Here is a 27852-nt window from a genome sequence, read left to right as displayed (position 1 = left end):
TGATTAAAAACGCTTTTCTTAAAGAAAATATTTTTGAAACCAATTCTGAGTAAAAATGCAAATTAATCTTAAAAAAACACTTGAAGTGATTCTTACAAAAAACACATTCAAACTCGAAAACATTCTATCAAAAAACACTTTTAATCGTTTTAAAATATGTTTTCAAATGAACCCTAAATACTTCTTTTCCAAATTAAGAAACAAGACTTTCAACATCGCATTAGACTAGAAGTTTGAGGTTTCAAGTAATTTATAGTCTCCTAATATCACATCAGATTTACTATTGAATCGAAATCGATCCGCACTCACTCCTCATGTTCTAACAAATAAAAGAGGACACATCACATCCAATCACATACAATCATCAATCATGGCTCATTCAAATAAGAATTTTTTTAGTGTATTAAGAATACGGTTTAGTGGACCAAAGACTCGTTTACTAATCCGTATTTAAAATAAAAGAAACTGAATTGAAGAGAAGCTGAAATATGGTATAATCAAAATCAGATTCCTATTAAAACTATTTACTAAAATTTTAAGAATCAAAGTAGCAATAGTACTGAATCATATAAATTTTAGTTTTATTTTTGTAAAACTTTTGTGAGCGTGTAATGAGAAGGAAAAATTCATTCTGATCCCTCAATAAATTGAAATGCAATTAACATCTAATTGTAGGGGATTCAATTCCATCAAAATTTGGAGTTGGATTCCAAAATTGTGTGGGTCCCAATAAATTTTTTATTTCCAAATATTTGGTAAACACCGGGATTTCGTAATCGGAATTCAATTTCGTTTGCTTTTTTATTCCAATTACCCTTACGTTAATATGTCACAAATATCATAATACAAGTGGTTGAAACATTATTTTTAAAGTGTCCAACAACTTATATTATAAATTAGTATACCAAATTGTGTCCTGAACACATTGAAATTTTTTTCCATTCAAACCCCAGCTCCCTCTCCCCTCTACCGGTGATTAACAATATTTTTTTCGTTCCAAATCCCACTACCACTTCACGATCGGGTAAATGTAATTCAACAAAAACAACGATGGCAGTTCCGTATTGTCATACTTAGGGTTTGTTGGTTAAGTGCTTTTAAATGATTGAAAGCTCTTTTATAAAAAATATTTTCGAGTTTCAAAAGCACTTAAAGTGCTTTCCTGCAATAAGCACGTAACTTATGCTTTTTGCAAGAAATACTTTAAGTGTTTGTTTATGATTAACTTACATGTTTATTAAGGATTATTTTCATAAACATTTTCTTTAAATACACTTTCAATCATTTAAAAACATTTTCCAAACGAATCCTTACACTCCACAACGCGCAACCCTTTAACCGGTACTACCTGGTCACCCAACGCCCACCGACAACCTCTCTCCCGGTCACCCACTACCCCATGTCCGTACCCTTGGCACAGTCACACCCTTCCATTTTAAACACCACCTTCCCTCCCCTAAAACATTCCACACAAAATTAAACACCCCATTAACTCAGCGCTCTTAATTGGCGTGGAATTATTGATAATCCCGGAGCTCCCAGAGCAGAAAAAAGCTTCGGTACGTACAACTTTTTACTGTCAGTTACTCTTTTTAGTGCTCATTGCTGGCCTTTTCCGGCGGATGGAGACGGCACGACCCCCAAAACGCGTCGTTTAGATTGTTCCGAATCTTCTGATCTGAATTCTAAAGACTAAAGCTTTTACCGAGCTCTTGTCGTTTTCTTTTAAGGTTATAGATTCTAACGTCGTTTTGGTTCTGGAATTCGAGTTCTTCAATTCTGGCATTTCCTCACTCTTTCGTGTCGTTTTTCTATTTTTGCGTTTGGTGCAGTCCCGGCTGGCGGAGAGACTTCCGCGGGTGTTTGGTTGGTTCAGTTCGGCGTCGTTTTGCGCTCGGATTGCGACATTGCGTTGGATCTTCTCCTTTCATGTTTCTGGTAAGTGGCTGTCCGTTTCTTTTCACTCTACCGAAACTTCACGCTATTTTACATTCTACGATCAGGATCCGGCCACGTCATCAGGTGGGCATATATAGGCAATTATTGTGAGTTATGCTTTGGGAATGAATAGATATATATTTTTTTCTTTTTGGGTGCGTAAACAAAATTTGATTTTGATACGAGAGATATTTGGGAAAGGGGAACCGAATCTAGTACAGAGGAATGTGTGTTTCTTAATTACTTGAGCTACGAGTCGCTTGCAACGAGTAAACAAACTTTGTTTGGCCCTTGTGCTTGATTTTTTGTCTATCCTTTTGGAGTTGAGAAATGAACGTAAGGCTGTGTGACTGCAGCGAGCTTTGAAAAGAGTAGTCATAAGCTTGCTCTTCTTTGCATTTTGTGTGATGCACCCAGTGCGCTCACTGTAGCGCCGTTTTGATTTTGTTGCGTGGAAAATGCGTAAAAGTCTCCGTTTGATGACCAATATCGATGTCTTTTTTGCAGGCTGACTGAAAATAATTTGGAAAGTCCAGTGCAACGTTTCTGGTTAATGAAATCTTAAAGAAGTCACTGCATAAGATGTAATTGTAATCCCCTTGCTTGCTTTATGCATGTATTGCTGGTTTTCCGTTTTCCAGCCGTCACACAGAGAGTAATTAGAAGAAGGGCTTTGGTATGTTGTTGATTATTGTGTTTTCTTCCATGTAACAGTCTTTTCATTTGATTGCTGTGGCTGGAGGAACTAAACCTTGTTAACCATGAAAGAGATCGACAAAAGGAAAACCCCAAATACTAAAAACACCAAGCGGACTGGAAGAACAGAAATGAGAGACAACAAGCCGAATCAAGGGAATACCGCTAAGACATTGAATGGAAAAGATAGAGAATCTAAAGTCTCTTATGCTAGACCAGCCCCAGTACGTTAGTAAGTGATTCAAACACGGGCACAGAGCTCTCTCAAGTTAACGAAAACTTGGTTATCATTATGTGGATGATGTCAACAGGTTTAAGGAGGTGCCTCAAGCTCTGAATGCCAATCCAATGACTTCCAAAGAGAATATTGACGACGAGGTGTCAGATTGCGAGACAACAAAGGATTCCATGTCATCTCAAGGGGATTCACCTACCCATGAGGATGAGCAAGTAGAAAGGGTATCAAGGGTACCCAAAATTGTTGTAAAAAAGAATTCCTCAGAAAGCTCTCCTGGATCAAGGGACAGGGAGGGGTCTCGTAGTGAATCTGTTAAGTCAAGATCAAAAGGATTGCATCACACTGCCAACAAAGTCACTAATTCGAATAATGGACCTTCAGGAGTTAAAACCAGAAACGGTTCTAGTGATAGCGAAGTTCCCATTAAACCTTCCTCAGAATCAGTTGAGGAGGTTGACGATAAGCCTATTAAAGAGGTAAGAGGAACTGATATCCTTGATGGGGCCTCAAATGGTGCTCAGAGTGTGGAAAGTGACCATGAAATAGTAGACGCTGAAGAAAATGGCGAACAAGAGATTGAAACAGCCTTGGAACGAAAGATTGACGAAATGGAAATGAGAATTGAGAAACTTGAGGAAGAGCTGCGAGAAATTGCTGTACTTGAAATTTCCCTCTACTCTGTTGTACCAGAGCATGGGAGCTCTGTGCATAAAGTTCACACGCCGGCTCGTCGCATTTCTAGACTTTATATCCATGCTTGCAAGCATTGGACTCAGGGCAAGCGAGCCACAATTGCTAAGAACACTGTATCAGGGCTTGTTTTGATAGCAAAGTCCTGTGGCAATGATGTCCCCAGGTAAAACTTATCACGTTATAGTTCATAGTGTTACAAATGCTCTTAATTACTGGGAACTGATGTTCATTTTTTCCATTTGTATGTTAAGGTTGACCTTCTGGTTATCAAACACTGTCGTGCTAAGGGAGATCATATCTCAAGCATTTGACATTTCAAGCAAGTCAAGTCCTTCGGTTAAGTTTGTGGAGTCAAATGGGACTAGCAAGAGAAATGAAGTGAAGTCTGCGACACTGAAATGGAGGGGTAGTTCCAGTAATAAACAAATGAACGGTTTTATGCAGTTTGCTGATGACTGGCAAGAGACAGGAACCTTCACTGCTGCATTGGAAAAAGTTGAATTCTGGATTTTCTCTCGGATCGTTGAGTCAGTATGGTGGCAGGTACACCTACACAAACAAAGAACCTCTCATTCTTTCTTTTAACATGTTAAAGGTGGCCTGGGTCCCTACATCACGACAATCATTTTGGTTGATGGACAAGTTACATGTCTAAGGCCATTTTTTGCCTGAGGTGTAGACATGAACTTATTTAGACTGAATGATAATTGTTAGTTTTGATTGAAAATTAAATTATCACCAAACATGTGAATTTGGAGTAGCTTTGATGTGATTTTACGGTTTGCTGACCAGAGTCTTATCTTTTTAGGCTTTGACTCCAAATATGCAATCTCCAGCTGAGAATTCATCCACAAATAAGATGTCTGTAAGGTTGTTGGGACCTGCACTGGGTGATCAGAAGCAAGGTAGCTTTTCTGTCAACCTATGGAAAAATGCTTTTCAGGATGCTTCTCAACGACTCTGTCCTGTTCGAGCAGGAGGGCATAAATGTGGCTGCTTACCTGTTTTGGCAAGAATGGTATGGAATTCTTGAATATCTATCTAAAGATCCCTCTGCAGTTTAAAGTTTCTTCATCACAGGCATTGGAATTTAATTTCAGCCACCAAAGTTTCTCATCTTCATTTATTCTTCACAGAACAACTGTATGAGCTTTCCTTATGCTATGGAGGTTTAATTCGATGTGGTTTTCTGGTTAGGTTATGCAACACTGTGTTGCAAGGCTAGATGTGGCAATGTTCAATGCTATCCTGCGTGAGTCTGCCCATGAGATCCCTACTGATCCAGTATCGGATCCTATTCTTGATTCCAGGGTTTTACCTATTCCCGCTGGCGACTTGAGTTTTGGGTCTGGTGCACAACTCAAAAATTCCGTATGTATCTCATTTTTTCTTGTTCTTTTACTTTTGTTTATACCAGAAAGAAGTATTTACCTTTCAAAGGTTCACATAGTTTGTGAAAGTATCTTCCAAAGGATTCTTAACCCCTAGTGCCCGTAACCACTAGTTGGGGTTTAGACAGCTAACAAGTTACTCGTAAAACCGTACATGTGAACATCGTCTTGACCATTTGCTTGAATTACCTTCCTCATAATACTTTTACATCCTTGGGTGTTATTTGAAAAACAAAATGTGATTGCAAGATTTAAATAACGAGGAGGCTGCATGTCGTGCAGGTTGGAAATTGGTCTAGATGGCTACGTGATTTGTTTGACATGGATGATGATGATTCCCTGCAAGAAGACCACCCTGATGGTGAGGATGATGACAGGCAGATTGGCGATGGTGAATCTAAATCCTTCCTTCTTCTGAATGCCTTGAGTGATCTTTTGATGCTTCCGAAAGACTTGCTTATTGATACGAGAATCAGAAAGGAGGTTAGTTTTTGTAATTTCAGTGCCTTTATATATGGAAAGGAAATGGCTTTGGTTTTAGTCCGACTGTCCTAACCTGTCTGAATTTTCTGTCGTCATTGTTTTCTCCTCTCCTTTTGGGCTGATTAAATTTGTTTCCTTTCATGTTTACTAGGTCTGCCCATCAATTAGTCTTCCATTAGTTAAGCGGATACTTTGTAACTTCACTCCAGATGAGTTCTGTCCGGATGCTGTGCCAGGAGCTGTATTGGAGGCACTGAATGCCGAGGTATACTTGCTTTTATTCATTTTTGATGTTCCATGGCCTAGATGTGTTCGTGCAACTACAACTGTAAGGGTTTTAAGCATTTAACAACCGTTTTATCGTGAACTTTTTTTGAAGGATCTTCTGTTTAACATGAAATGTGAAATGAACCAAAATCTGTAGGTTCTAGTCTGCAAAAAACAAAATTAGTAATGTTAAAGTTTTGACGTATCCTTTCATCATTTCCTCAGAGCATTGTGGAGCGCAGATTGTCAGGTGAATCGGCAAGAAGCTTCCCTTACACAGCAGCACCAGTTGTGTACACCCCACCTTCGTCGGCTGATGTGGCAGAAAAAGTTTCAGAAGCAGGAGGAAGTTCTCAACTGGAAAGGGACGTCTCAGCTGTACAGAGAAAGGGATATACCAGCGATGAAGAGCTAGAGGAGTTGGATTCACCTCTTTCATCCATCATCGACAAATTACCGTTAACTCCGACTATCATAGCAAATGGAAATGGAAGCGGAAAACATGAGCATGCAGGTCATGCCTGCACGAATGCGAGGTATGAACTCCTTCGTGAGGTGTGGTCTGCTTAAGCGTCAAACGAGTGGACTCGAGATGTGTATATACCTGTTGGTTTTCTGCGTTATGAAAGTATTGAGAATACTTAAAACAGAGCTGTGAATAACGAGAGGCAAATATCAAGACAATTTCAAGTCTTTAAGCAAAATTGGCTAAAGCCATTAGCTTTTTCGTATATTATACTGAGTTAATTTTGTTATCATATAGCATATAACCGAAATTACTTCATACTTACTGAACTCGATCTGGAATACATCCCAAGTGGAGAGATCATGAATCTTCAGTTTCGTTCAATGGATTAAAGATTATGTTTCGTAAGAGCTATTGTGACTCGAAAAGTGAAAACTAAAACGAAAAAGTTATCAAGCAGGGCCTTCATTTCTTCCTTCACTGTAGCTTTAATAGTGTTTGTCTTTCTTTTCAGAATTTGTTGCCCATGGCCCATTGTTGTACTTTTATGCGCAAGCAGAAACGAATTCTAACAAAAATGTCAAATATCAGTCATTAGCAAAAGCGAAAAAACAAACAATCTCAAAATAAGAACATACGAGATTAAGTGGTTCAATGTAAAGTCTACGTCCACGAGCGAAGCACATCAAAGAATTTCACTAAACAAATGGAGATAACAAAAGAGCGTGTAACTCTAACAACCTAAATCTCACAAATTACAATCCCTAAACCAATGAGTAGAGAACCCAAAACAAACGGAGAAGATTCTCCCAAATTGTTCTCTAACTCATAAATTGATTCTCACAAATTGACAAAAGAATGAGCCATGAGTTTGCCACGCACTCATGATTCCAAACGGCGACCTCCACCCTGAAACCGAATTAGAGAAAAGTCTCTAAACCATGTGACGGCACAAAAAATAGACTATCCATAAGGTCCTATTTATAGTGTATAGGACTTAGGTTACAATAAGAATCCTAATCCTAATTGGAAGTAAATTCAAATCTTAATCAAATAAGTAATTAACAAAATCTCTCAACCAAGCAAGAAATCCAACCAATAAGTCAAATCCAAACCCAAATAATACACAAAATGAAATAAGTAATACAAACCTAATTTCTGCATTATCCTAATCGTAAACCACAACACCCATTGAGTATACAAATAAAGTGCATTTATATTATCTTACACAATCCGATAATTTAAATTTTCAAGGGCAACTCTTGTTAAATTAATTCTAGTACATCATGTATCTAAGCTCTATATGTCATCACTCTTGGGTTGCTTGACCATCGGGATTCAAATTTCCATGCGCTGTAGAATGCGTTTCTTGCATTTCTAAAACGCTGTGTGATGGTTCAGCATGTATCGAATCACTGGATGGCCTCGGGGAGCAATCCGTCACGATGTTTGGTGAGGATTCAACTACACCAATACCGTGATCACTTCCATTTTGCACGCCAGTATTCAGGGTCGGTCCTGAGAATTTGAGGTCCTAGGCGAGCCCTTGAAGTGGGGCTCTAAAATTCTCTGATTTCTGGTTCTTTGTATATTGATTTGTATAAAAAGAATTCGCTAAATACATAAAAAGTTTTATTTTCACATCAAATATCATTAAAAATTAATATCAAAAGAAGATAAATATACAAACATTATTTAAACATTACACGATTCACATTTTTGGACACAAATGTATTAAATGTTTGCAGTCAAAAGTCTAAGATTGAGAGTGAAGAACAATAAACTTGATAATCAAGAGAGTAAATAACAATAAAACTTGATTGGCGAGTATAATAAATTCAACACTAATTGTTTCTCTTGTGTTGTTTTTTTCTTCTAAAATTAATATCACACTAACGAATTAAATATTAAAATAATCCATTGAATAAAAAGTTATTGAAAAGAAAAATATAAATTCAAAGTTTTGATTACCTTAAGCACAATCTTTAAGACCATATGATAGTTGCTTTAAACATTCAATAGAAATGGAGAGAATGAGAAGTTGGTTTAAACATTTGATATAAATTGAGAGAATGAGAAGTTGAAAGAAAAAAGATTGCAAAGAGACTTGAGTTTTATAACTTTATATGCATTTGGACAGATGAATTGGTAGTAAATTTAAAAAACAAAAAAAATCAAGAAAAATCTAGTTACTGAAAGGCGGCTTCGTGTTTCGAACTTAAACACCCCAAAGAAAAATGAAGCCAAAATTTTCACTGTACTAACAAATGAAATATGATATTTCTTACTTTATTTTTATATTTATTTGTTAATTATAGGATATAAATTTTTTATGGGGGCCCTTCCGAAGTGGGAGCCCTAGTCGGGCACCTACTTGGGCTACCCTCAGGGCCGCCCTGCCAGTATTCCTGATAGTATGCAGATTGAGGCCTTTTTGGTTGAACGCCTTCAATATCTCGCTAATTTTTGTCCGAAATGAGGCGTTTGGATCGGAGCGCATCAAGATGTGTCCATGCTCATAGAGGAACATAGCTGCATATACGAGGAGAGCTAAGGATGAAGAAACCCAAGCAATGAGGAGGAGGCCCCCAAAGCTGTCAATGCTAAGAGTAAGATTGTTAGAAGAGCTTGTGTTACTGTCGGGATCAACATAACTTGATTTGTTAAAAAAACCACTTGTCTTGTATACGTTTAATTTTGTCTTGCGATGCAATGATCGCGTTTGAAACATCACTCGTGAGAGGTGAATTCTTTGGGAAGGCCTGTAAGTCACGAAATCAAGAGGAACAGAGAAAGTAAAAGTTATGTCATTAGCAAGTAAAAGGTTCCAAGTTCGAGTTATTGGTAAATGAGTCTGCAATGATATAGGAGAAGATATCCCCAAATAACCCACCTATTACTACTAGTAAGTGTTGAGTCTTGTCACAAAAAGTTTCGGTACATTAGCGGTGAACCTCCCACATATAAACTAAATACTATTTTGTTATATCTCCAATGTTAAGACTCTATTCTCCAACAAAATATGGCCAGATTTGTTTTATGTAAAATAATAACAAAGGTATGGGAGAAAGAAGCAAGTAAACTTGCGAACGCAAAACTGCCCGGTGAAAATATCTTTTGGCAAACCGAAGTATATTTGAACAATAAGTTGAAAGAAAAAGCTCGACGAAAGGCTTTTCATCGAAAGTAGCAGGAACAATCCCTTGCTCAAAAAGTTGTACCTTCTTGGTAGCCAACCCCTTTCGTCAGGTCTAGTTGGAGCGGTTGGAGCAGTTGAACTGTTAGCAGTGATTGTAAACTGGCAGTGTAACTTTGAATCAGTACGAGGACAACAAAGCACCATACGGTCACCATAAACCTAGCTAAGTTGCTCACTACTCTCTCCTGTTACAAAAATCCAGAAGAAAAAAAGGAATGGATTTATAGTCATGAAATACGTGATAGAGCTAGAGCATATACTTTCCAACTTATTAAACTTACGGTGTGCAAAAACCATGGTTGAGAAGGAAAACTAAAAGGCAAAATAGCCAAAATGGTCATTGAGATTTGCATAACTCATCACTTTGGTCTCTGAGATTGAAAATCAATAGAAATGGTCCTTGAGATTGTCCACCATCCATCATTTTGGTCATTCGGTTAAAAACTCCTTGGGTAATTTTCAAAGCTTCGTAACTCAATCGTTTCTTAACCAAATTCGACCTATAATATATCAAAATGAAGATAGGAAAGTGTAAAACAAGATTATACCATTTGGAAGCCCAATGGTTGCCAGATATGGCTGGAAAATAGCCTCAAAGGTGACTGGTCTGTGAGAAAACTGGAAAACTCGTTGGAAATGGGGTAAACTTTAAACGTTCATAACTTCTTCAATACTCAACGAAATCGAGTGATTAAAAAATAAATTCATACTTCTCAATGAGATGAAGATAATGACCTTTCTTGACTGCTAATTCACCATGGTTTGGTCGGAAAACAGCTCGAAAGTGGCTAAGTATTTTCGAGTTAGCCAATTTCAAGCCGTTTTCCGGCCATATCACGGCGAGCTAGCCGTCGAGAAAGATACCATTATCTTTTTATCATCTAGAAGTATGATTTTGGTTGTTTAATCACTTGATTTCGTTGAGTATTGAAGAAGTATGAGCGTTAAAAGTTTACCCAGTTTTCGGCGAGTTTTCCAATTTTCTCGCGGACTAGTCAGTTTTGAGGCTATTTTCCGGCCATCTTCAGCAACCATTGGGCTTCCAAATAGATATAATCTTATTCTACACTTTCCTATCTTCATTTTGATATATTATGGGTTGAATTTGGTTAAGAAACGATTGAGTTACGAAGCTTTGAAAATTGCCTAAAGAGTTTTTAACCGAAGGACCAAAATGATGGATGGTGGACAATCTCAGGGACCATTTCTATTGATTTTCAATCTCAGGAACCAAAGTGATGAGTTATGCAAATCTTAGGGACCATTTTGGCTATTTAGCCAAACCAAAAGCTTGTGCCAGTTTGGTGATGTGGAGGCCTGCAAAATTCTTCGTTTACATGATGTTCTAGAACCTAAACCACGAACCCAATGAATATGAAAAAACAAGTGCTTGTTGACAATAGTGTATCAAACTTAACAACTTGTGGTCTTATGGGTGTAATTGTGACAAGTGTAAGCATCTTGTAATCCTTGTAATAACTTAAGGAGTAAGCAACCTTGTTAGGTATATATATATACCTTTGGTAACTGCCAATGTAATCTGTTAAGAAAAACAGTTAATGGAAAGCTTCCTTCTCTCTCTCTCTCTCTCTCTCTCTCTCTCTCTCTCTCTCTCTCTCTCTCTCTCTTTATTCAAACACTCTTTCTTTTTCTGCAAGAATACAATTCTTCACCATTGCTGCTACATTTACATGGTATCATTCTCCAAAAGAGCTTCGTGCTTGACAATTTGTTGATCTTGGAGCTTTTGCTTCCGCTCTGCTACTCAATTTCGAGTTCTAATTACCCTCTTCTTCTTTGTTTCGCGGTGCTCATAATCTTGTACCTAAGGTGTTTGATCTCATACCTCAAAGAATCTTTCTTCAAATACTTGATTGGTATTCGATCATGGTGACTATTACGCAATTAAAGATCCTTCAATCCCCAGTTACTTCTTTGATTTCATCAGTTTCATCTTCTGTCTCTATGAAACTTGACGAATCCAACTATCTCACATGGCATTTTCAGATGGAGCTCATTTTAGAAGGACATGGTATTATGGGTATTGTGGATGGTACAAATCCTTGTCCTTCGAGATTTGATACTTAGCATTAGAGTGATTCCATTGTATCTTCTAGTGATTCTACTTCGAGAGTTGATAGTGATGAGTATAAGATTTGGAAAATGCATGATCGGTCTCTCATGCAGCTCATTACTACCACATTGTCCCCTTTTGTAATTTCTTGTGCTATAGGTAGCACCAGTGCTCAAGATTTATGGGTTCGTCTTATGGAACAGTTCTCAATTGTCACTCGCGCTACAATATTTCAGATGAAATCTGAGTTGCAGAACATCAAGAAAGGTACATATTCCATTTCTTTATATCTTCAACACATTAAAGAAGCCAGTGGCTACTTAGCTACAGCTGGGGTCCTATTTAATGATGATGACATTATGATCTTGACATTATGATATACTGATTTATTTCTCTTATAGTCCAAATATGTCACAGATTTGCTAAACAATTGATATGGCTCTCTCTAAATCATGTCACACTCCTTGTCTACCTTAGAATAGGCTGCTTAAGGATGATGGCAAACTCTTTCATAATCCAACACTTTATAGAAGTGTGGTTGGTGCTTTGCAATATCTTACTTTCACAAGATTATATGTCAAACCCTAAAGATTATATGTGAACAACGCTTGCACATCAGTTGCTCGATTATATGTAAGTGGCAATCGAGTTTGTGGTGTGTTCCACTTCAACTCGTTTTGGTAAAATTGGTAAACCTTTTCAATTTTATTAAGTGTAAGTTCGGTTGATTCTGACAATAAATATTCTCCCTCAATAATATTATATTAAAAAAAAAGTTTATGTGCACTAGTACAATTAAATAATATTAGATAGCCCAAACTTTCAAATCAAATTTACAAACCAAATGATGTGTTTTTAATATGAAATAAGAACGTTAATCAACACTTGAATAATAAATCAATCATCAACAACCATCTTATTTGATTTAAAAAGTTGGTTTGCCTTAAGCATTGTCCAATACAATTTATGCATAGACAATACTAACCATATGACGAAAGACTGTGAAACCGTTGTTGCGTTTTTGGTGACGATGTTTTCAATGCGTGGATAACCTTTTGATTTGTGTTGGGGTCAAGTTTTTGGTTTATGTTGCTGGTTCCTGTGGAGGTGGAGATAACCTTTTGATTTTTTAAAACCATTTCTGTTTTTTTATATTTAGTTTATATAAACTCAGATCTATATAATATAGAGGAAGATTTAATTATGTTAAAAGAAAAACCTCATAGTAATAGTTTTATGCTAGTTATGACCTTAAATTTGTTCGACTCTAATGTCTTAATTTTTTTTTTTTAGCAAAGATTGTAGTAAATAGACTCTATTCTTATGATATAATCACTCACTACTAAAATTTTCATACAAGTTTTAAAATTTCATTACTCTTGTTTGATTAAAAATTTCCATGAAAATACAAAAAAAAAAAAAAAAAAAAATCTTTAATTGTTCTTCAATTAATTATATTGCTATATTTTTTTTTCTAATTTCTTTTATTTGGTTTAAAGATCCCTTCCTTGCATGGATTTCTGACTCTGTCATTGCATTTAGTTGAACTAGTTAAAAACATTTACTCCTACACATGTTATTAAAAGGAGCAGGAAGTTCTCCAAACCCTTAAAACGCTGAATGCTGATACTTGAGAAGAAGCGAAGGAAAACTAAACTGGAAGAGGAGGCCGTATTCCAACTCCAACCCAAGCCTCTATGTAGACGCATTTTCCAAGGCTCAATCCGCAACATCAATGTAATTCGCTTGTCATGGGTTTATATGTCAAACCCTAAAGATTATATGTGAACAACGCTTGCACATCAGTTGCTCGATTATATGTAAGTGGCAATCGAGTTTGTGGTGTGTTCCACTTCAACTCGTTTTGGTAAAATTGGTAAACCTTTTCAATTTTATTAAGTGTAAGTTCGGTTGATTCTGACAACAAATATTCTCCCTCAATAATATTATATTAAAAAAAAAAAAGTTTATGTGCACTAGTACAATTAAATAATATTAGATAGCCCAAATTTTCAAATCAAATTTACAAATCAAATAATGTGTTTCCAATATGAAATAAGAACGTTAATCAACACTTGAATAATAAATCAATCATCAACAACCATATTATTTGATTTAAAATTTGGTTTGCCTTAAGCATTGTCCAATACAATTTATGCATAGACAACACTAACCATATGACGAAAGACTGTGAAACCGTTGTTGCGTTTTTGGTGACGATGTTTTCAGTGTGTGGAGGTCACGATTCCATTACTATCGGTTAACAAACGACTATCACTTAAAACGATATTTTTTAACTCTGCAAGACGACGCCTTTCCACATCGTCTAAGGCCTTGTTGTACTAGTCCTCTTTAAAATAATTTTATTTGAGAGACATCTTGTGATATTTATTATTTCATAACTTTTTTTTTCAACGATTCAAATCAAATATATTTCAAGGCAGTATTCATTGATCATCTTTGTAAAAAATTAGACAAGTTCAAAACCATTAGGACGTCCAATTATAGTGAGGAAATAGATGAAGGCGGTTCTTCAAAGAAGCACTAAATGGCTACCTTCGAATTATGTGGTCCAATGATTTTCAAATTTTATAAATTTTTACAAAAATGATCTATAAATTATATATATATATATATATATTTAATTCTTGGATCTCGTTAACTCTTGGATCTTGGATCTTGTTACATCTAATGGTTATGACTAAAAGTTAAGATCATTGTTATTAAACTAGTAGGTGATGTGGCAATGACTTGGAATAAATAAGCAAAAATCTCTTTTAATGTTGTAAACTTCTAGTTTAAGTGTGATTGTGTAAATCATAGATTAAATTTGTTTCTAGTTATCCTTTCCTATTATGACTTGTATTCATTGGGGATGAAGGATTTATTCTCTCCCTTGTTACTATAAATAAAGGCACTAGGTAGGAGGATATCACACACATTCCCCTACATTCCTACAAACATATCTCTCTCTGTCGTCGGCCCCCTTCCCCTATCAGATAAAATAGGCCACAACACGTTATTAGCACGCTCCTACCGCTGGGCTTAGGAATTTGACAATGAGATTTTCTGCATTAAACCAGTTCATCCATATCATCAAGCAATCAGGTTGTTCTAAAAAAACGGTTTTTATCTCAATATTTTTGCAGCCTTGATAGCATGAACATTCACCATAATGCATGATCCAACTTTAGGTTTTTCGAATTTTAGATTCTACATAAATTATGTATGCATTATATTCATAATTGTTGAATTGTGTGAATTTGATATTGCCATGAATTGCATCAAATATATGTTCATTCATTAAAATTCTATATGCTTTGAATTAATTGAAAAAAAGAAAAAGGAAAAAGAAATCGAAAAAACTCTAGTGTTCTTTGAACTCGTGACTTGTGACATAACAAGGCTCACACGAGCCCTTTTGTACTGCGATGCACCGGAGCAGAACCCTTGCTCCATCTGAGACGATGTCGTTTTGGCATTGAACCCATAACCCAGCACAGCCCGCAGTCGGCCACGGCCTCACCGTCGTTTTTCCTGGGAAATCACAACCTGCAATTGTGTTTGGGAACTCACCATCGTTGGTGACAGTGGCTTTTTCTTAGAAAACCGATGAACATCGAAGAATTCTTTGACTGATTCCTCGAATCCTCAATGTTCTCGAACCCTCCCCCGACGTTGAAATTTAGGTTTCCATCCATAATTTGGGTTCCCAATTGAACCCTCGTGCATCGCCGTGCCGTGACCCCCAAGGAAAGTTGCCTAAAGCGATGCCGAAATTTTTCTTGGTTCGAATTTGACACCCAGCGCCACTGGGGTGACTTCGATATTCTCGACTCGAGCTCGTATTGGGCCTTAGACCCTCGACCTGTATCACACAGCACCCTTTGGGCTGCTGATTGCTGTCTCGGCCTAGATCTAACAAACCAATTAGTTTTCTATTGGACCCAGCCTGCATAATACCAGCCTAAGCCGGTTATTGGTGTTCCCCCATGTCGCGTCACACCTAATTAGTCCCCAGTTTGGGCCATCTATTTTGGGCTCGACTCACTTGCACCCCATTTGCTGCTACTGGGCCTATAGCCCACCATGTATTTTGGGCTTGAACAACCCAAGCCTCTTTTAGCCCAATTTTGGGCCTGGGCCACATAACTCCAAATTTGCTTTTCCCAACCGTGGGCTTTGGCCTTATTTTGGGCTCAAGCTTAATTGTTTATTATTTTTAGGCCTAATGAGTTTTATATTTTTTCACCCACACTTTAAATTTGGCCTGAAGTCCAAATAATTACTTCGATTATAATTATAAACTTGAAGTTCTATTTGCATATTTTCTTGTTGCATATTTCTGTATATATATATTTGTGTTTGTCTGCAGTAACATATGAACCTGAAGTTCATAATTACTTCGAAACCTGAAGTTTCTCGAAACATGCCTTTTTGAAAACCTGAAGTTTTCCTTAAAAACATCACCCATGAAAACTCGAAGTTTTTTCATGCAAATTTAAACCAATACATGTCTATTAGAACCTGAATGTTCTATTCCTTTGTGAATATATTGATTTTTCTCCATTACACTAACCACATCTTGTCCATCTATTTTGTGATAGGAACACGTCGACTTTGAACACACTCGACTTTACCGATTTGGAGGTCTCTGGAAGGACCTACCTTAAGTGGGTCCAAGATGTGAAGCTCCACCTTGCTGCAAAGAATTTGTATCCCGCCATTGAAGATGAGATGGACAACCCAGTTGGTGAAGCTAAGAAAGCCACTGCTATGATCTTTATTCGAAGACATATTCATGACGCATTGCAAACCGAGTACCTTGTTGAGGAGGATCCACGAGCACTATGGGTCGCTTTGGTTGATCATTTTGATCACCAAAAGGAAATCTTCTTGACTGAAGCAAGACACGACTTGTAGCATTTGCGCTTCCAAGACTTTAAGTCTGTGAATGAATATAATTCTGAAGTTTGTCGAATCCGATCGCTTCTCAAGTTTTGTAACGAAACTTTGACCGAAAATGATCTCCTAGAGAAGACCCATTCGACATTCTATGCTACTAATATTGTCATGTAGCAACAATAAAGAGATCAGAAGTTCACTAAGTTTTCGGATTAGATCTCTATTTTACTTATCGCTGAAAAGCAGAATCATCTATTGATGAAGAATCATCAAGTTCGACCTACTGGGGCGACTGCTGTGCCTGAAGCATACTATAACATGAACCTACGCCCAAAACACCAAAAGAGGCGTGGTAGGGGCGGCCATTAGCTACCCCGTCAAGGTCAACAGAGCCAAGGCCCACCAAATGAAGAAACCTGAGCCCAGAAGTACCCTAACCTCGCTCCCAAGGCCTCAAACTTCAAGAATAAGGGCAAAACACCTCAAACCATGGATACAGATATGTGTTATCGCTATGGTTCAAAAGATCATTGGTCATGTGTTTGCTGAGCTCTCCATAAGGTTGTAGCTGAATATCATTCTCGTCGTAAGAAGTTTGAATCAAACTTTGTGCAAGTAAACTATTTTTCTAGTTGAGGCCGAATTCCACAATAATGGCTGAACCCCCCGGCCCACTATTTTTTGTTTAAATTTTGAACAATTTTCCTTTATGTTTGGATTATTTGTTTTTTGGATATTAAGTTTTTAATTAATTACAAACCTTGAATACTTAAAATTATTTTGAATTGATATTTTTTTTACGAACTTTTATGCATGTGATCGATTTAAATTAATTTTTCATTCTAGGTATGACTAGTAGGGAAGTTAGTTGTTAGGTAGATAGTGCAACCACACACACCGTTTTACGTGAACGCATTTATGTCACTAACTTCATACCTAAGAATGCACATCTGACAACCCTCTTAGGCCTATCCAACCTGATTGAAAGATATGGTAATGCACGTATAATGTTGTCCAATGGTACAGTTTTGACAATTGATCTCCACGTTTTGGAAGAACGTTGATGAGTTTCAAGGACATTAGAGATAATTACCATGTTGAAACCCACGTAGAAACGGAGTTGAATTTTTATGCATAACTTCCTACGAATATAGCTAGAATCATATTCTAGAGAAGATGAAGCGTATCCCAAGTGGTCTGTATATTATGACCATACGCCCCATAGAGAGCCACTATGTGGCCGGTCCTACCTTTGGGACCATGCATGAAATTACACTTTGGCATGATCGTTCAGGACATCTTGGACAAACAGCGATGCATTGTATCCTCAAATCATCACACGGGCATCCACTAACCCAAAGTTTAGGTTCGATTCAAGGAATCACATGTCAAACCTGCTCCATGGGAAAACTTATTATTAAGCCTTCTTATGACAAGATTCGTTTGAATCCTTCCATTTTTCTACAAAGGATTCGGGAGGACATTTGTGGACCGATTCACCCTCCACGCGAACCATTTAGATATTTTATGGTTTTGGTTGACTTTTTCACACGTTGGTCACATGTGTGCTTGTTGTCCACAGGAACATTGCATTCTCCAAACTATTAGCTCAGGATATGAAGCTCAGGGCTCACCACCTTGATTATCTGATCAAATCTATTTGATTGGATAATGCTAGAGATTCACATTTAAAACTTTTGATGACTATTGAATGTCAGTTGGGGTTGAAGTTGAACATCTTGTACCCCATGTTCACAGCGACCTAATCATATAGCGCCTTTCAATTGGTTACCAGATATGAACCCGACATATCGCATTTGCACATTTATGGTTGCGCGGTCTATGTGCTGATTTCGCCACTCTTACGTACAAAAATGGGGCCTCAGGGAATGATGAGAAGCCATGTCGGATATGATTCTCCTTCGATTATTCATTACTTAGAACCTTTGACAGGTGTTCTGTTTACTGCTCGTTTTGCAGATTGTCACTTTTATAAGACAGTCTTCCCGTTGTTAACGGGAGATAAGAACGTCAATCTTTCTGAAGAATGATGTGAATTATCGTGGATGACTCCCACTTTGTCTCGTTTAGATCCCCGCACTGCTCAGTTTGAAAATGAAGTGTAGCGCATATTAGATCTCCAGAGCATAGCTCAGAGCATGCCAGATGCTTTCACCGATCTAGCGCAAGTGACAAGATCATATATTCCAGCTACGAATGTGCCTGCAAAGATGGATGTACTAAATGCACAACGAACTTCCTTCTTGGTTCAAAGGATTCACATCCTCGGAAGAGGAAACCCACGACACAGGCACCTAAAGAGTTTACCATGAATCCGACCGTCGCTTACTCATTATATCCAACACATGAGAAAATTCTAGATTACTGAAGTGTCCTTGAAGAGACAAATCCACCTCTCGAGAATCGTGAGATTTTAGTGTATTATGCTAGCTTAGATGATGTGTGGTGTAGAAATGAGATAATCGTCGATGATGCATTAAATATGCAGTAGCTACTGAGATCATGTTGAGCGATGACATTGAACCCCGTTCCGTTGATGAGCGTCGACGTAGAATCGATTGGTCAAACTGGAAACAAGCAATCTAAGTTGAACTCGATCTGCTTGCGAAATGTAAGGTGTTTGGACCTGTAGCTTCTACTTATCCACATGTGAAGCCCGTTGGCTACATGTGGGTTTTCATTCAGAAGCGTAATGAAAAGAACGAAATTATGCATTATAAACCTCGTCTTGTTGCATAAGGTTTTTCACAACGCCCTGGGATTAACTATGACGAAACTTATTCACCCGTTATGGATGTGATTACTTTTCGCTACCTTATCAGTTTGGTAGTTTCTGAAAAACTAAGTATGCAGTTGATGGATGTAGTAACTGCATATCTCTATGGGGATCTTGATAAGGAAATTTATATGAATGTTCTCAAAGGACTTACATTGACTAGATCAAATATTTCCAAATCCTGGAACACGCTCTCAATTCGACTGAGGCGTTCACTCTATGGTTTGAAGCAATTCGGAAGAATGTGGTATAATCGTCTGAGTGAGTATTTGACTAGTCAAGGATATGTGAACAATGAACTATGCCCTTGTGTGTTCATTAAGAAGTCACATTCTGGTTTTGCGATAGTTGCAGTATATGTCAATAACATGAATCTCATCGGAACTCTTAAAGAGCTCACAAGAACTGCCACGCACATGAAGTCAAAATTTGAGATGAAAGATCTAGGAAAGACTTGATACTGTCTTGGTCTCGAGATAGAGCATTGTTCGGATGGAATCTTAGTACATCAATCAAACTTTACCCATAAGGTGTTGCGCCGTTTTAACGAGGATAAAATGAAGCTTTCAAGTACTCCTATGGTCGTTCGATCGCTAGATGCAAAACGAGATACCTTTTATCCAAAGGAAAATGATGAAGAGATTTTGGAGCCTAAAGTTCTTTATCTAAGTACGATAGGAACTTTATTGTACTTAGCTCAATAAACTAGATCAGACATCTCCTTCACTGTTAATCTTTTGGCAAGATACAGTAATGCACCAATACGCAGACACTGGACTAGTGTTAAAGACATCTTCCGTTACCTTAAGGGCACTACGGATATGAACTTGTTCTATCCCTACGGATCCTTGAGTGATATTGCACCCCTCGCTTCTCAAGTCGATTCTCGTCTTGTTGGGTATGCTGATGCAGGATACTTATTTGATCCCCACAAGGTGCGTTCTTAAACGGGTTAAGTCTTTACCATTAGAGGCACTGCAATCTCTTGGAGGTTAACTAAATAGACCTTAGTTGCCACTTCGTCTAACCTGAAATTCTCGCTTTACATGAAGCAACTCAGGAATGCTTTTGGTTGAGAGCAGTTGTGGGCCATATTTGAAGCTCATGCGATCTTTACCCCGTTGTTAATGTCCCTACGACAAACTATGAAGACAATGCAGCATGCATCGAACAACTCAAGAAAGGCATCAAAGGAAACAACACCAAGCACATTGTGCCGAAGTTCTTCTTCTTACATCAGAAGATTGAAGTCACGAAAATCAGTTCACAAGACAATTTGGCCGACCTCTTCACCAAATCACTGCTGAAGGCGATGTTTCAGAAGCTTGTTCAAGGAATTGGATGCGTAAACTTTTTGAGCTGTAACATTGCTAATTCTTTTTGGAATCAAACTCAGGGGGAGTATCCTAAAGTATACTTGCTTGATCTTAATGTACTTTTTTTCCTACGATTAGGAGCATTTTTCCCAGTGGATTTTTGCTTCACAAGCACCTTGCTCCTTCATGCCATTTTGCATCAAATAAATATTGGCCGAGTCTAAAATAAACAAGGGTGAGGATAGAGATTTTCATTAGTTTTTTGTTTTATATTGTGAAACATGAACAAGCCATTGAAAAGCTTTCTTGTCAATCAAGGACATGCTTAAGTATTTAACGGAAATCAAATTTAGGGTTCTGAAACCTCATTCTTTTCTATGAAGATTCGATATTATTTCTCGGGTATCAAGATTTAGTTTCTGGGCTAAGAATCATAATCAGGGCATCTTCACTAATTGAACAAAAAAAAAAAAATTGAAATTTTTAATGGGGCAAGAGTTCTCTGAGCCTATCTCTAATCCCCTCTTTTTCTTTAGCCACTTTCATTGCTTCCCATGACTTGCAGAAGACCCATGAAAATACACTATTGATACTGTGGATGATTCAAGGAGGAGAGAGAAGTAAGAAAAGAGATTGATATATCCACCATGGATGATAGAGTTCTTATCATCTTAATTAACAACGGCCTGGGGGCTTAAAGGAAGATGGAGGCTCAGAAGTGTTTACATTTCCCTAACCTAATTTTTGATGTGAGAATTACTTGACACTCAAATTAAACCCTCGTTTGACAATTGTAGTAGAATGGATAAGTGAGGGATCGTTCTGGACCGGGGATTAGGAGGGATTGTTAATCACTTGGATTTTGACTCAAAAACGTAAAAACAATATAAAACACTAAACTAGACTCAAAGAATGTGAAACTAAACGTTAAAACATTAAGACAAACCAAAAGACTCAAAATTCTTTAAAAACACAAACTAAATTGATTTCTAACTAATTTGACAATAAAGTAAAGGGGGGATTGTGTTTGGACGAGATTAAATTAAATGGACAAATTGTAATTAAAGGCAAAACGTAAATATGAATGAGATGAAAATATGGATGATGGAATAGCCAAGGGGTTCATCTCCACACATGTTATACTTGCATACAAAATTGATTCTCAGTTGGTCTTTCGATAAATTATGAAACTCAACACTCCGGATTAATTAGGTCCGCTTAAATTAACCGTCAAGTTTTCCTTAAGTTAATGAATTGGATGGGTTTGCGCAACGCAATTCACAACATTCTCCAAAAGTCCTTTACGTGAACAGCACAATAAAGATACAATCAAAGATCATTAAGTATTATGAAAACTATAAGTGTTGACGAGGCATTCGTTACTATGATGAGCATGAAACTTGTGCCAAGAATTCATTTAACGCGATTGTTTAAAAGCAACCTCCACTACTTGTGAATATAAGTTCATAACGATTAGGTGAAAATCACTTATATTCTAGCGTCATATTTATGCATGAAAATTAAGCGCGCATTCTTAATAAACATTCATAAATAAGTTATCAATCAAACGGTTAAACAAATTGAATCCACAACTTATGAAATTCCAACGAAAGTTAATCAATTCATATTGCAAATATAAACATAGTTTCGAATCACCCCCTAGCTAAAGGGGGTTTAGTTCCTCATACCTTTGAAATCAAAGAAACACCTAAACATTCCAACAACTCAAAACTTGAATTGTATGAACGTTTAAGCACTCTTCTCTTCCATTCCTTATACGTACAAAACAAAGAGAATTAAAATGAAACTTTGAAATCAAAGAAACACCTAAACATTCCAACAACTCAAACTTGAATTGTATGAACGTTTAGGCACTCTTCTCTTCCTCGTTGTTGTAGCACAAGGTTTAAGGATAGGTTGGTTGGGGGAATGGAAGTGTGGAATGGAGTGGAATTGGAGAAGATGGAGAAGGGGAAGTGTTTGTGTATTACAATGGAAAATGAGATGATTTGGTGAATGGAATGAATGGGTATTTATAGGAAGAGAATGGGTGTTAATGGATGTTTGTTTAAGGTATTTGGTGGATGGGAAAAGGTGTGGATGGTGGGAATTATGGTGGATGGATGGTTTAGTGGATGTAATTTAGGGTTTATTTAGGTAAATGTGGATGCATGGTTTAGTGGATGTAAAGGATAATGGGATGGTGTGGAATTAAAAGCTAAAAAAAATGGGATAATGGGCATTTAAGTGTGAATGGAATGGTGGGATGCACTAATGGAAATTATGGAATGGAATGGTGGGATGCACTAATTAGGAGGAAGAATTAGGGTGAAGGGCTTAATGCATGGATTTGGGCCAATTAGGGTGAAGGGCTTAATGCATGGATTTGGGCCTAAAATGCCCCCCCTTGCATGGCAAGGGAAAGGACTTGGGCTAAAGCCCACGGCAATGGCTCTAAAATGGGCTAAGGTTAGGGTTTAGGTGCGGCATAGGCTTAGGGTCCACAAAGAGTTAGGGTTTAGGTCATCTAAAAGCCCAAAGCCAAGAATAGAAACTCACGACAATGGAAACCTCCAAGAATAGAAACTTCCAACTTTAGAAACTTTGGTTACCAATTCCGACTTCCTTGCTCTTCACTTTCATTTCTTCATTTCTTAAGCTCCTTTGACCTTCAACCTCGTTCATTCCTCGTGCTCCATTTGCATACACCACATTCCAGCTCAGTTTTGCTCCAAAAGCTCCCAATTGCATCATTTCATGTAATATGTCCTTTAAACCTGAAAACACATGAAAGTAGCTTAAAAGACTACTTTAACGAATAAAACATAACAAAAATGCATAAGAACTAGCTAACTAAGGCGCATAAATATGCTCCTATCAAATTCCCCCACACTTAGCTTTTGCTAGTCCTCGAGCAAAACAAACAAAAGAAAGAAAACAAAACGAAACAAACTAACCAAAACCAAAAACTAAACCTTCCAACGTTCGCCTCAGGGATTTCCAATGAAACATGACATGTCAAAATTCATTACTCACATGGCTTTTAGTCTTCCTTTCCCTCAAGCACATACTTAATCATAGTCACCATTCACTAGTTCGCATTTAATCAATTAAAACATATTTTGAATGTAGTAACATGCCTTAGAGAATTCCCTCAATTCCTCACTCGTTATGCACTCAATTTTCACTCAATTTTTCTGACTACACACCCTACACTAGTTATATGTGAGAAGATTGATGTAAACATGAAAGACTAGTACTCACATACGTTATACAAAGAACGCAATTTCGGGAGTAATTAAACGTGTATGGATATAATCTCATGAATGGGATGCTACTACTTAGATGCGAGAACCAGTGACACCATATGCTCATACCAAATTCAAACTCCACATTTGAAATGCACAACACTCAAGATAGAAGTCAAGGGTTGTAACGGGGCTTGGGGTTTTGGCTAACAAGGGAAGGTAAGGAATAACAAACGTTCTTTAAGCAATAATAAGTAAAGTAATGAAATTAAGACCTAGAATTCCCTTAGAATGCAGAAATCAACTTTTAAACAAATAGGGGAGATTCAAACAACTCTTAGGGCCTAATTCAATGTTTTGGGCCCTTACTTCAACAACCAATACTTTTAGAACTCTTTTTCACTTCTTTTCAACTCTTTTTCATTTTTTTTTTTTCTAACCGTGCCTATGGCACAAAAACTCACATCCATAATCCTTCCCCCACACTTATTTTCTGCACACATTAATCAAAGGGAATTCATTCATGCTTACTATGCTTCAAGAACAAAGGTACAGATGGTCCTAATCTAGGCTAGGTGAAGATAATGTGGGTTAACAAAGAAAGTAGGCTACACAAGGCTCAACGGGGTTAAATCCTATAAAACAAATGAAAAGGGAAATATGGCAATTTGGCTATGGTGTTCACTACACAACTTCATCTTGAATACGTGTTATGCAAATCAATGACATGCTTTGAATGAAATGGGCATGAGTTCTAGCATTTGGAACTAAGTGATGAAACGCCTTCTAAGTAGCAACCAAGCAAAGAATAATGAGATCATGCAACGACTTTAGAAAACAAAGAATGCACAGATTTTAACTCTCCAAATAAACGTTTAAGCTCAAGTCTCACAGGGATGTAGTGTTAGTTTGAGCTCATTCCTTCAAGCATGTTACAAAAACTAATTTTTTTCTTTGTGATTACATGTGAATTCGTGAACTATAACTACAACCAAGCATAAACCAAAGAGTATATCAAACGTCCATCCATGTTTGTAACTTTCTTTAACCGTCATGCAATTAAAAACCAAATCCTCATCATTGTGTTGGAAGGTAACCTACGACACAAACACACAAAAACAACTCTTTTTGGGTTTTTCAAAACAATTTTTCAAATTTTTATGGGATTTTCGAATTTTTAAGTCAAAACACATTAAAACAGTTTAAAAACATTTTAAAACAGCAAGGATCAATACTTGAAGTTATGGGTGATAAAATCCAACAAATTTGCATCAACATACTTAGTTACCCCCCCACACTTAAATCAAACATTGTCCTCAATGTTTTAAGCTTAAAACACACCAAACAAAAGAAAACATATAAAACAACAACTAAACATACTAAACATACTAAACATGGCAGAATGTATCTATCAAAGAGAAGAGTTTTAGAGATGCAAATCTGGTTGTGGAGTGTAAATTCCATCTTCTCCTTGGTGATTGTAGTGAGGCTTCATCTTGAGTGATTCCACAGGCTTACTCTTGAAATGCGCTGCTCCCATCGTTGATTTTCCTTTGTGCTACTCGTGAACTGGGTAGCAGGCTTCCTTTGGTCTCCCCCGAAGGTCTGAACTTCCTCCTTTTATCTGTTTCTTTGTTCAATCTCTCCAATTCGTATTGAAGAGGGTTAGAGGATAGCTCAGCAAAGCTAGGTAAGCAACCAGGGAATAGAGTCCAGATAGACTCTAAGTGCCGGCTGATTGCTTTTTTCACTTTGCCATGCAAGTAATATCAAGGACAAAGGAAAAGACAGGGAAAGAGCATGATATGAGATACCTTTGCTTTTGCCCTTGATGATATGAGATACCTTTGCTTTTGAAGAAGCGGTGAATGAATCAGCACATGTATTTGTGGTGCTGTTTCCTCCTGGGTCATCTGTACTCCAGGCATCTGGTATCATCTTTGGGGAAGAAGAAAAAATTGAGTATTTTGAAAGGCTTTGCTGGGAGTGCGCCCTCAGAGGTGAGAAAGAGTTGGGCATTTTCTTCAGTTCTGCTTTGCCAAAAAATGAAGGTCGACATATATAGGGAATTCAATAGCAAGTGGTGGTACTGTTCTTTTACCGTTGTCGACAAACGTTTTGATCCCGCAAATCCGGCTTTTTGAAATAGTGACGACTCTTCGATCTTTGAATTTGCCTCTTCGATTTCTGAGCAGTCGCCCCTTCGATTTCTGAACGATGCCCTTCGCTTTCTGAACGACACGTAGTAGCGCGGATGCGGCTCTGTCTGAGATCTTTTGACAAGTGGCACGCGTTTTCTGCAAAGCCGGGAGCTTTCGACAAATATGCACACGCTTTCTGGAAAGCCGGGAGCTTTCGGCTTTGTCTCCCACGTTTGTCGGCTTAAGTGTGCAGCTGATTTCTCGCCTTCCACGCGTCTTCTGAAAAGCTGGGATTGCGTCTGACGAGCTGGTGATCTTTACGCCGGAAATTCCGGTTTTGAAGAGTGGTGTCTCTTCATTCTGAATTGGTGAACGCCTCTCCTTTAATAGAGGTGATTGATCACCTCTAGCATGCACACTTGAAAATTGCCCAGAAATCGTCTCCGGCCCGTTGAGATTTCACTCCATCCAACCCTTCTCTTTTAACTTCGTGAATAATGGCTAGCTCATCCAACCCATCGAACCTTTGCTTAGATTTGAGTCTAAGCAGTGATCCGGTCGTGCCTCGTCAGGGTAAGGTATGGTGCCCGTCTTTCTTATCTTCCCATGGCCCTCTTACAGATGAGGACTCTGTGATGACGGATCCCACAACGGCTACGATAGTGGCTCGGAACCTCCTCACTCCCAAAGACAGTCAGCTGCTTTCAGGACGGTCCGATGAGTTGGCCGTTCAAGAGTCCTTGGCTCTTAGCGTTCAGTGCGCTGGCTCTGTGTCCAACATGGGCCAACGCCTTCTTGCTCGCTCCCGTCAGGTTGAATCCTTGATGGCGGAGGTGGAGAGTCTTAAGCAGGAGATCAAACAGCTTAAGTACGAGAACCGAAGTTTGCACGTGCTTGCCAACAATTATTCGTCAGGCATGAAGAGGAAGCTTGATGAGCTTGATGACCGTCAAAAGCTTGCGGCTTTCTTCCAGAGGCACCTCTTTCCTGGGTCATCCAGCGTTCCACCAAGGTTTGAGGCCTTGAATGATCTATCTTTGGTACCTCCCGCTCCGATGCCTTCCGCTCCGATGCCTCTTGCTCCGATACCTTCTGCTCCGAGACCTCCTGCTCCGAGAGTATTGCCATGTAGTGGGGCCTCACGTACACAACCCTTGTGAAGGCTCCATCTTTCTGCCATGTTTAGATACAATTGTAATTTCTCAAAAATAAATGAACAAGTTTTTTTTTTTTTTTTTTTTAATTACAATCACTCGGAAATCAATAAACAAGCTTTATTCACTGTATTGGGTTGCCTCCCAAGTAGCGCTTGCTTTAACGTCGTACAGCCGGACGATGAACCCAATCACTCCAGGATATGTTCACGAATCGGATGAGAACTCCGAGTCATGAACTAGTACCTAAAACAAGAAACAAAACAAATTTAAGAATCTGGAAAAATAAAAACAAACGAAAATAAAACAATCCAAGGGATTAGCAAAGTTGCTAATCCCCGGCAACGGCGCCAAAATTTGATGTGAGAATTACTTGACACTCAAATTAAACCCTCGTTTGACAATTGTAGTAGAATGGATAAGTGAGGGATCGTTCTGGACCGGGGATTAGGAGGGATTGTTAATCACTTGGATTTTGACTCAAAAACGTAAAAACAATATAAAACACTAAACTAGACTCAAAGAATGTGAAACTAAACGTTAAAACATTAAGACAAACCAAAAGACTCAAAATTCTTTAAAAACACAAACTAAATTGATTTCTAACTAATTTGACAATAAAGTAAAGGGGGGATTGTGTTTGGACGAGATTAAATTAAATGGACAAATTGTAATTAAAGGCAAAACGTAAATATGAATGAGATGAAAATATGGATGATGGAATAGCCAAGGGGTTCATCTCCACACATGTTATACTTGCATACAAAATTGATTCTCAGTTGGTCTTTCGATAAATTATGAAACTCAACACTCCGGATTAATTAGGTCCGCTTAAATTAACCGTCA

At 37.8% G+C, this 27852-nt stretch overlaps 1 protein-coding gene and 1 pseudogene across 8 annotated transcripts; one reads left to right on the top strand and one right to left on the bottom strand.

The window, feature by feature from the left end:
* Positions 1-1407: 1407 nt before the first annotated feature.
* Positions 1408-6574, top strand: LOC103942925. Of its 8 annotated transcripts, none has more exons than XM_048570557.1 (11): positions 1408-1559; positions 1833-1938; positions 2446-2522; positions 2653-2858; positions 2946-3728; positions 3817-4108; positions 4374-4583; positions 4763-4936; positions 5239-5439; positions 5591-5704; positions 5932-6574. In XM_048570557.1, exons 4-11 carry the CDS (start codon positions 2812-2814, stop codon positions 6274-6276), a joined length of 2166 nt encoding a protein of 721 aa, XP_048426514.1. In that variant the 5' UTR covers positions 1408-1559; positions 1833-1938; positions 2446-2522; positions 2653-2811; the 3' UTR covers positions 6277-6574. The 8 variants fall into 8 exon arrangements, with proteins under 8 accessions (XP_048426514.1, XP_048426521.1, XP_048426516.1 ...); XM_048570564.1 differs by having other exon boundaries at positions 2653-2866; XM_048570559.1 differs by having other exon boundaries at positions 2446-2528.
* Positions 6561-27852, bottom strand: part of LOC125470827 — a 57065-nt pseudogene continuing 35773 nt past the window's right edge.

The sequence above is a fragment of a genome, unplaced genomic scaffold (assembly GCF_019419815.1).
Source record: "Pyrus x bretschneideri cultivar Hongxiangsu unplaced genomic scaffold, Pyrus_bretschneideri_v1 Contig53, whole genome shotgun sequence".
NCBI classification, from domain to species: Eukaryota; Viridiplantae; Streptophyta; class Magnoliopsida; order Rosales; family Rosaceae; genus Pyrus; species Pyrus x bretschneideri.
The sequence above is the reverse complement of the archived record's forward strand: the minus strand, read 5'-3'. Positions and strand labels throughout refer to the sequence as shown.